At 38.8% G+C, this 9,628-nt stretch overlaps 3 protein-coding genes and 1 non-coding gene across 5 annotated transcripts; 2 read left to right on the top strand and 2 right to left on the bottom strand.

Moving 5' to 3' along the window:
- Nucleotides 1–246: 246 nt before the first annotated feature.
- Nucleotides 247–1,677, bottom strand: LOC130506948 (pentatricopeptide repeat-containing protein At1g11630, mitochondrial-like). The gene has a single exon (XM_057001647.1). The coding sequence runs from the start codon at nucleotides 1,543–1,545 to the stop codon at nucleotides 334–336; it is 1,212 nt and encodes a 403-aa protein (XP_056857627.1). The 5' UTR covers nucleotides 1,546–1,677; the 3' UTR covers nucleotides 247–333.
- A 115-nt stretch (nucleotides 1,678–1,792) lies between these two features.
- On the bottom strand, nucleotides 1,793–1,864 carry TRNAW-CCA (transfer RNA tryptophan (anticodon CCA)). Its single transcript has one exon. It is a non-coding gene; the product is annotated as a tRNA-Trp (tRNA).
- A 1,979-nt stretch (nucleotides 1,865–3,843) lies between these two features.
- On the top strand, nucleotides 3,844–4,285 carry LOC130506949 (uncharacterized). Its single transcript, XM_057001648.1, has one exon. The coding sequence runs from the start codon at nucleotides 3,844–3,846 to the stop codon at nucleotides 4,186–4,188; it is 345 nt and encodes a 114-aa protein (XP_056857628.1). The 3' UTR covers nucleotides 4,189–4,285.
- Nucleotides 4,286–4,777: 492 nt separating this feature from the next.
- Nucleotides 4,778–8,674, top strand: LOC130506950 (heat shock 70 kDa protein 16). 2 transcript variants are annotated; one of them, XM_057001650.1, is made up of 10 exons: nucleotides 4,778–4,886; nucleotides 5,132–6,382; nucleotides 6,583–6,795; nucleotides 6,940–7,035; nucleotides 7,129–7,218; nucleotides 7,372–7,563; nucleotides 7,679–7,825; nucleotides 7,920–8,048; nucleotides 8,164–8,285; nucleotides 8,430–8,674. In XM_057001650.1, the coding sequence occupies exons 2-10, from the start codon at nucleotides 5,204–5,206 to the stop codon at nucleotides 8,527–8,529; spliced, it is 2,268 nt and encodes a 755-aa protein (XP_056857630.1). In that variant the 5' UTR covers nucleotides 4,778–4,886; nucleotides 5,132–5,203; the 3' UTR covers nucleotides 8,530–8,674. The 2 variants fall into 2 exon arrangements, with proteins under 2 accessions (XP_056857630.1, XP_056857629.1); XM_057001649.1 differs by having other exon boundaries at nucleotides 4,796–4,891.
- Nucleotides 8,675–9,628: the final 954 nt, after the last annotated feature.

Here is a 9,628-nt window from a genome sequence, read left to right as displayed (position 1 = left end):
GATGCGGTGCGTTCACATCGCTCTTCTTTGCGTTCAAGATCATCCTAAAGACAGACCCACGATTTCACAAATTGTTTATATGCTGAGCAACGATCACGATCTCAGGGTTCCAATACCGCCTACATTCACAAACGTTTTGAACTGCAATCATGGATTACCACCGTCTGACTATGTGTTCTCTATTAACGAAGCTACGCAATCAACAATGGAAGGACGATGAATACCTGCTTAAGAGATTGAATCTGATTCTACTTGAAATTATGTTATTTTTCTCCTTAAAAGTTATATATGTTACAAGACAATTAGATACAACACACAAAAATTGTTACATGTTCAATGAGGCAACTCAGCTTCAACTTCGTTCCACAAGTCCACATTTCTAGAAAACTTGTCTTTCACAAGCGCAATCACCTCTCTAGCTTCATCAACCTTGTTACTACCAACCAGTCCATGAACAAGCCACCTCATGACACTGAAACTCGGAACCCAATTCCTCTCCATACTCTCCTTACAAAGCACCAAAGCCGTCTCAAACTCTCCTCTTTCACACAAACACCGTATCAAACCAAAGTAACACTCACTACCCGGCTTGCACCCGCTCTTCACCATAACCTCAAACACACCCATCGCCTCATCCAAATCCCCCTCACCGCAAAACCCACGAATCAAAATCGAATACGTCTCCGAGTTCGGTCTCATCCTACTCGACACAACTCCACAGAGCAACGCTTTAGCTTCTCTACTTCTCTTCCCCTCGCACAAACACCGAACCATAATATTGTACGTCGCGATACCCACGTGAACTCCAAACTCTCTCATCAACCTCAACACTCTCCTCACCTCGTCGTACTTCCCTTCCTTATAAAACCCAGCGATCATCAACCCGAAGGTGGAAGCTCTCGGCTTCACTCGCCTCCTCTCCATCTCCGCGACGATTGAGTAACTCGAGCTCGTCGAGTTAGATTCGCATAACGCTCTGACGATTCGGTTGTAAGTCTCGAGATCAGGCTCGATGCCGTACTTCCTCGGCGTTTCGGAGTAGACTCGTTTCGCTTCCTCGTAATCTCTCGCCGTCAAGCAAGCGAGTAACAGAGCGTTCAACGACTTCACCGTTCTCTGGATCTCGTACCTCTCGAGGTTGTGGAATGTCTGTAGAGACCGATCGAGCATGTTCGCTCGGCCGTAGAGGATGATCGCGCGGACGGCGGAGCTCTCGGATCTGGGATGAGGTTGGCTGTTGATGAACCCGTCGAGGAGGTGGGACACGGCGGAGAGGTGTTTCTGGCTGGATAGTGTGGCGACCGCGAGGGAGAAGGCGACGCGGTGGAGGTGGTGGTTGTGGTGAGGGGAGAGGGAAGCGGATCTGCAGATTTCGAGGATTCGATCTGGGTTGTTCTCGGTTCTGAGGAGGGAGAGAACGTGCCGGCTCTTCTTATGATTGGTGGTGAGTGAGGTGAGGAGGGATGAAGCGGTTGAGATGAATCGGAGTTGGTTCACGTTGTGAGCGAGAGGTTCGGATGTTAGGATGCGGAGGAGAGACGCCATTAGTAAGGGTTCATGATGTTTCAGAAGAGATGGAGACGACGAGGGGGACTGTTCCGGAGAGAGAGAGATCAGGTTTAAACCGGTTTAAGAGAACGAAAAATTAAAAATTTAATTCGAATGGTTTTCTTGAATCAGATACGGACCGTTGATGTTTTATCTATTGTCACCAGTAGTGACGGTCTTGATGGAAGGATAACGAGTGTAGAAAAATAATAAAATTTTTGGATCAATGTTTAAACCGGGGTTTTGAACCCGACGTGAATCGAACACGCAACCTTCTGATCTGGAGTCAGACGCGCTACCATTGCGCCACGGATCCGGTGACTATTTTGTACACAAGGAGATATAAAACGATCACCATTGTATCTATGTGTGGTTGCATTTGCTCTCATTTTGTTGACAGTGTCCCTCCTCCTACTCTTTTCATTTTGCATGTGGAATTTACAGATAATTATACCTATCATTATACCTTTGTTTATTTATGTTAATATAGAATCATACCAGAGCGCTCCTCTAGGGGTTCCATCTGATAATGAGTTATAGTCTTCAATCATATATGTCCCACTGAGTCATTTTCCAAAGTAGTTTCTGACACATTTTCAAGTTATGGCCAGGTTTTTGTTAATGGATTAGATCCTACTATCACGGATGATTAGCTGAAGAATGTCTTTTGGCCAATATGAAAAGATTGTGCATGTAGAAAAAAACTCGCTGGGAAGCGTTGTGGGTTCGTTAACTGAGAAGTGCTTTGCAGCTGTTGGAAACTCTCTCAACTTTGAATACCAATGTCACAGTTCAATCATGTATTTTGTATTTATCCTTCTTTTTCAGAAGTTGCGCAGAGGAAGATATTAGAATGATGAATGGTATGGTATGTAACTAGGTGGAACAACCCTCAGGCTTTCGTGGGGGAGAAGGCCTTCATCAAAACAAGTGACTGATTCCCCTTTGCATATGATACTAGATGATAAAAAGAAACCACTTCCAATGAAAATTTAGAAGATTTGATAATAATCTTTTGTTCCCTTCTGTTTTCTTTATATATCCGTTCTCTAGGCGCAGCATATTCAAGTCAGTATTATTACAGCGGTTATGGACAAGGTCAAGAGCATTATGGATATTCGATGCCACAACAAGATCAGCAGTAACCAGAGCATCAGCAACTAGCTGGCGAGAGTATTCTTAGCTTCACTGTTTGTTGTTAGCATACTTAGTCATGAATGTGTTCACAAACACAGTTTATCTATCTGTTTTCATATTTGTCTCTGTTTAGGATAGTTTCTTTTGCTCAAGACCGATAACTAAAGGGGTGTGAAGAGCTTGTGACCTCTTGATAATGTTTTACGATGCTTCTGTGTTCCCTTCTGTCTCCTTTGTTTTGATTTGAGATTAGACAACATAAATGGCAGCATAACTCATAAGTCTTTTTCTTTCTTTCTTTCTCTACATGAATAATTCAATTCGAGTTGGTGAAGATTTACGTACAATGAGGCTCTCCACAGAGTTAGATAAGAAAAAATAGCCTGGTTTATAGTATAAATATATCTCACAGAATATATATTAAACACAACTAATCTCCAGCATTAGAACAGTTGGAGATTTTTTATGTACAAGACACAATTTGTCTTTAGAGGTGTGTGTAGAGGCAGCGTGGCATGTGTCTCCGAATTTAAAACATCTGCATAAGAAATGAATCTCCGGAGTCGTATATGGCCTCACAATACCCAGCCCTAACACTAACAGCTTTTAGCTTTGAAAATTGATATAAAAATCTCCTTAGACCCGTTCTTCAAACCAAGGGACACAAGAAGAAGAATCTGATTATTTAAGTTTGTAGACTTTGTAAGCTTATTGCCTTACTCCTTTTTTTTACAAAGGAGCTTATTGCCTTACTTTCAAAGCAAAAATAAACGAAATTAAAGTATTCGGACGGCAAGCTTCTAAACTGAAATGTTTATAGACTAAGGTGTTATTGTAAAACAAATAAGAACGATCATATATATTCATTAACTATGCATTGTTAGCTGGATACTCATAACATCCTCAATATATTACCATATCTTATTGTCCTAATGGTTTGACTTATAAAATAAATAAATAGTATTACTATTTTTATTTTATCAAGGAGGTACAACTTCACACCAACAAAAAACAGGTAAACATTTATCAAAAAAAAAAAATTATCACAAAAAAAAGCCAGGTAAACAAGTTAGTGCACCAGCACTGCCTCGATCATGCAATGACTACAAATACTTTCTCATTTCAACTCCTCTCTTCCACAAAATATCATCGTTGAAAATGACCCTCTTCAAACAGCCATGTCTTTACTCAAAGCTGGACAAGGAAGACCCAGAAGAGGTGTCTCACCGACGAGCCAAGTTCTTGATTTACAAAACGCTTCAAAAGGTCGACGTGGTGTCTCGTCGTTCTTCTCATCCGTCGTCCTTTCTAAGGATGAAGCTGTTAAGGTTGAAGGCCAAGATCGGTAAGAGTTTGACTAAGCTACGTCGGAACATAGAATCCGCCGTTAGATTTGGCGGAATTCAAAAGCATTCTCAAAGCAGCATGAGAGCCTTGAAGAAGATGTTCCACGGTGGTGCAACCAATGGACTACCAAGGCCTATTTTCGCTCTTGAAGTTTGATTTTTGATTTGTCTTCTCTGTATTTCACTTTTTTTTTTCTTTCTTAGATTAATTTCTGTTGATATCTCCATTACAGAAACTGATCAAGAAATGTAATATGAAGAAATCATGAGTTTTGTTTCATTCATATAAAAGGGGAAATAAATCTTGAAGTTGTAATAACAAAGTTGGTTCACGATATATTTCAAAGTTTCTTTTTCAAATTAGTATCCCATACAAGTACAAAACTGAACCATCTTATGTAACAGTGAAAACTCTTTTGGGTTAGTAGTTTAACCAAGGGTTCATTAATTAATACTTCTCACAAATTTTGTTTTATTTGAGAAAAACATTGTATAAATTCTTTAAATGAATATTTCAATGTATAAATAAAATGATCAGATGTGACTTTTTAATTTAGAATGGTGTATATAGAATCATCAGAACTAAACTCTAGTAAAACATATAATTATTGAACCAATTATCAAAAAAAAAACATATAATTATCGGTTGTATTGTTATCTAAATATCTTTGGGTTATTAAATTAATTTGAAAGAATTTATAAGGACTCAACTGCAAATACAATTTAGTTTCCTTCTCCCTTTCCCCTTAAGTCTCTCTTTTCTTTTTCTTCCGCATCGTCATCGTCTTCGCTCACGTTGTCCTCGTCTGAAGTCATCGGAGGTTCCTTCATCAAATCTTCGAAGTTTGCAACATCGTAAGGTCTTCCTCATCTCACTCGTTTCGATTGCTCCTCCGCGTAGATGAATCTCACAATGCGTATCTAAGATCTCTCTATTGAAATTACTTTAAAAATCTAGGACCGTAGAGAACAAATCTCTAAATCATCTCTTAGTTTCAACGATCCTTTCGCCATATTAGTGGTGAAATCTCCCGCATCCATGTGAAGTTGATCCAATTGCTTTTCAAATACTTAGATTCTCTTCGTGTTTGATTGAACAGGAAGGAAGATCATGGAGTAGAATTTTGTTTTCGCTGAGAATTTATTGAGGTAGATCTTGAGGATTGTTGAAGATGAGTGTGGTGGGATTCGACGTTGGGAACGAGAACTGTGTCATCGCCGTTGCGAAGCAACGCGGGATCGATGTTTTGTTGAACGATGAATCCAACCGAGAGAATCCAGGTATGGTTTCCTTCGGTGAGAAACAGAGGTTCATGGGCGCTGCTGCTGCCGCATCTGCTACTATGCATCCCAAATCCACCATCTCTCAGCTGAAGAGGCTGATCGGTAGGAAGTTCAGGGAGCCTGATGTCCAGAAGGATCTGAGGATGTTCCCTTTCGAGACTTCCGAAGACTCTGCTGCTGATGGTGGGATTCAGATTCGGCTTCGGTACATGGGCGAGGTGCAGAGCTTCAGTCCCGTGCAGATATTAGGCATGTTGCTTTCGCATTTGAAGCAGGTGGCGGAGAAGAGTCTCAAGACGCCTGTTTCGGACTGTGTCATTGGGATTCCTTCCTATTTTACTAACTCGCAGAGGCTTGCTTATTTGGATGCTGCGGCCATTGCTGGCCTGAGGCCGTTGAGGTTGATGCATGATTGTACTGCTACCGCGCTTGGATATGGTATATATAAGACGGACTTGGCGGCTAACTCGAGCCCTACTTGCATTGTGTTTGTCGACATCGGTCACTGCGATACGCAGGTGTGTGTGGCGTCGTTTGGGTCTGGCAGCATGAGAGTGCTTTCTCATGGTTCTGATAGAAACTTGGGCGGGAGAGATTTTGATGAGGTTTTATTTAACTACTTTGCTGTTGAGTTCAAGGAGAAATACAGCATCGATGTATATACAAATACCAAGGCGTGCGTTAGGTTAAGGGCGGCGTGTGAGAAAGTGAAGAAGGTCTTGAGCGCAAATGCTGAGGCTCCGCTGAATATAGAGTGTCTGATGGAGGAGAAGGATGTGAAGAGCTTCATCAAGAGAGAAGAGTTTGAGCACTTGTCATCAGGCTTGTTGGAGAGATTAATTGTTCCGTGTCAAAAGGCTTTGGCTGACTCTGGTCTAAGTTTGGATCAGATTCATTCTGTGGAGCTAGTTGGTTCAGGTTCCAGAATCCCAGCTATATCTAAGATGCTAAGCTCGTTGTTTAAGAGGGAGCTAGGCAGGACAGTGAATGCAAGCGAGTGCGTAGCTCGAGGATGTGCGCTTCAGTGTGCAATGCTCAGTCCAATTTTTCGAGTGCGAGATTATGAGGTACGCTCTTTTCTCTTTGTGATAATACTCTTTCTTAGTTTCTTGTTTCTGTTTAAAAAACTTATTGAGCAGATAAATAGATTAGTTGTGAGTCGTGACAGATATGATGCGTGTGTTAAAGCATGACAGAGTGTATACATTTACCAATTTGTTTAGTGTGAATTGCTGATGTCTTTTGTTTACGCTTTCCCGATTTTCAGGTTCAAGATTCTTTCCCTTTCTCAATTGGCTTTTCATCTGATAAAGGTCCCATAAACACACCATCGAATGAAATGCTCTTTCCTAAAGGCCAAGTCTTTCCAAGTGTGAAGGTTCTTACTCTACGTAGAGAAAACACGTTTCATTTGGAAGCCTTTTACGCAGACCATAACGAAATATCTCCAGACTCACCAAGTCGGATAGGAAGCTTTACGGTATGCTATCTCTCAGGCTTCCCCCTTTTTGGATATACATTCAGGATTTATAGCTCTGACTCTCAGAGCCTCTGAGTACGCTTTGGATGGTTATTTCACCATTAGGCTTTGCATAATTTATGGAACTCTTTTTCTGTCTTGTAGATTGGTCCTTTTCAAAGTTCACACGGAGAAGCAGCACGTGTCAAAGTAAGAGTTCAGCTAAATCTCCACGGGATTGTCACCATCGATTCAGCTTTTGTGAGTACAAGCTGATACCAAAAATTTCCAGATAATATAAGCCGTTACGTTTTTACCTAACTTGAGTCTAAACTTTCTGTTTCTGAAAAAAAGCTAATAGAGGATCCTAAGGAGAATACGACTTCTGAAGAGACAGTATCCGAAAATAACCATCAATCTCCTGCGACAAAGGATGGTTCTACTGTAAGTATGATTTAACAACGTCTAAAGAAATACAGTTTCATTGTAAGAAAGCTTGAAGCCCGATACAGTGAAGCTGATCTTGAAGCATTGGCATCTCGATTCATTTCTGAAACATCCAAATGGCTGATCCGGAGTTTCTCTTGTGCTGTGTAGGGTAACGATCAGAAGGCAATCAAAAGAATGAAAATTTCAGTTGTTGAGAACGTCTCTGGTGCATTGACAAAGAATGAGTTATCGGAAGCCAAACAGAGAGAAAACTCTTTGGTGGAGCAAGATCTGAAGATGGAGTCGACAAAGGATAAGAAAAATGCTCTTGAATCCTTTGTTTATGAGATGCGTGATAAGGTACTATCTGGCTCTAATAGGATCCCAGGCTTCCACCTTAAATTTGGCTAAAATTATCTCTACTCGCTCTTCAAGAATTTATCACTTGGCATAATAATATTGTGTATACCAACAGATGTTAAATACATATAGAAGCACTGCAACTGAGTCAGAACGGGAATGCATCGCTAGAAATCTTCAAGAAACAGAGGAATGGCTATACGAAGATGGTGATGATGAATCTGAAAATGCTTACATCGAGAAGTTGAATGACATCAAAAAGGTAACTAAATCCTTGAGATTTTTGTATATGAAGGTTAGTATACTGCGGATGACTTTCATGTCCTGATTGATAATGACGTTTCAACTCTGAACAGCTCATTGATCCTATTGAAAATCGGTTTAAAGATGGAGAAGAGAGAGTACAAGCATCAAAAGATCTTGCGAAAACTATAGCAGATAATAGAATGGCTGCAGAGTCTCTTCCTCCTCCAAGAAAGAACGCGGTTTGAATTCAAAACTACTAACATTACTCTCAATCTATTGGCAATATATGACTTTTGTGATAACTTATATGGTTTAACTATGTATCACCATGATGTTTTTTTTTTGGGTCTTCAGGTTCTTGATGAATGTAAGAAAGTCGAGAGGTGGCTCCAGGAGAGAACCACGGAACAAGAATCACATAGCCATCCGGAGCTGCAATCTGGTGAAATCAGGAGAAAGGCCGATGCTCTTAACGCGTAAGTAAATATGATGGATCCTAAAACATAGCCATCCGGAGCTGTAATCTGGTTAATAAAACCGCTAAAACTTCTTCACTCATGCAAAATGATGGATCCTAGTCGTGTCATGTTTTGTTAACTGATGCTTGAATGTGTTTGCAGGACGTGCAAGTACATTGGGAAGTCAAACTCTCCCCCCACGAAATCGGAACACAATGGATCCCACGGACGTCGAAACTCGGATGATATGGAGCTTGATTGATTTTTCACTTTTTGTTCTTTGATATTAATTTTGTTGAACAAAAGAATAAGACGAAAGTCTCATTATTACTTCTCACATAAACAATTATGTTCATTTTTGTCAAACGGTTTGAAAACGATTATTCTCGAAGTTGATTTTTTCAGAAGTTGCGTTTTTCTGTCTTTCTTTGCTCTGATTTATCGCTACTGGTTGAGGTCGGATGTCAATTTCGATGTTTATAAGGTGAATATGTTAAACCAACTTTTATATTTTAACAAATTGTACTGATTTTGTCATGCATGGTTTCTTTTAAGGAAAAACTAGAATAGTACCCGCGTTGAAACGCGGATTGTTTTTTTTTTAAATAAAAAATATGTATACAATTTATACAGTAGATTAGTTAATTACTTTAAATTTAATTATTTCTGAAAGTGGAGGTTGTATTACCAATTTAGCATACAACATGGAAAATATTCTGAGAAATTCATTCTCATCAAAATAAATCATTTTTTCTTTTTAGGTTTTCAAATTAGTAGAAATACATATATATCTTATATTACTTGTAAAGTTTCTTCAGAGCATTCACATTTTATGGAAATATATTAATAATCTTGTGGTGAAGAGATTTTAAGAAATCATCATTGAAAAGTTATATTGTCTTTTGACTTATGAAATTATATTTTTATTTCTAAGTCGAATTTAATAATTTGCCGTAAGAAATTAATCTAATTATTTATATAAGTGTTATATATGCAGATTTATTATGGTGAATCAAGTAACTAACTTTCCTTTACTATTTGATATTTATTCAAATGATTTTAAATATGGTAAATTAAGATTATTTGTGATAAACTATTTGTATTTTTTTGACATCGATAAACTATTTGTATAAAGTTTAATTGTTTCTTAAGTCTTTTACTTAAAGACATAACAAATTTTCCACAAAATATGGTAACCATACGGATTCTTACCCAATTAATATTTTATTTTATTAGTAGATTAAGTAATTAAGTTAATATCAAGTAGATTGTATAATGAATGTGCATATTAAATGGTATAGCTATGAATAAGTCCAAAATTTAAGTGATAACTTTTATGGTAGATAAAAATAGAACTCTAT

This window comes from Raphanus sativus, unplaced genomic scaffold (genome assembly GCF_000801105.2).
Source record: "Raphanus sativus cultivar WK10039 unplaced genomic scaffold, ASM80110v3 Scaffold3818, whole genome shotgun sequence".
NCBI classification, from domain to species: domain Eukaryota; kingdom Viridiplantae; phylum Streptophyta; class Magnoliopsida; order Brassicales; family Brassicaceae; genus Raphanus; species Raphanus sativus.
This window is presented reverse-complemented; position numbering and strand designations above follow the sequence as displayed.

Coding starts and splice junctions, on each gene's coding strand:
- LOC130506948 (XM_057001647.1), bottom strand. CDS start 1,545: ATGGCGTCTCTCCTCCGCATCCTAACATCCGAACCTCTCGCTCACAAC.
- LOC130506949 (XM_057001648.1), top strand. CDS start 3,844: ATGACCCTCTTCAAACAGCCATGTCTTTACTCAAAGCTGGACAAGGAA.
- LOC130506950 (XM_057001650.1), top strand. CDS start 5,204: ATGAGTGTGGTGGGATTCGACGTTGGGAACGAGAACTGTGTCATCGCC. Junction 6,383..6,582: donor TTCGAGTGCGAGATTATGAG/GTACGCTCTTTT, acceptor CCCGATTTTCAG/GTTCAAGATTCTTTCCCTTT. Junction 8,049..8,163: donor CTCCTCCAAGAAAGAACGCG/GTTTGAATTCAA, acceptor TTGGGTCTTCAG/GTTCTTGATGAATGTAAGAA.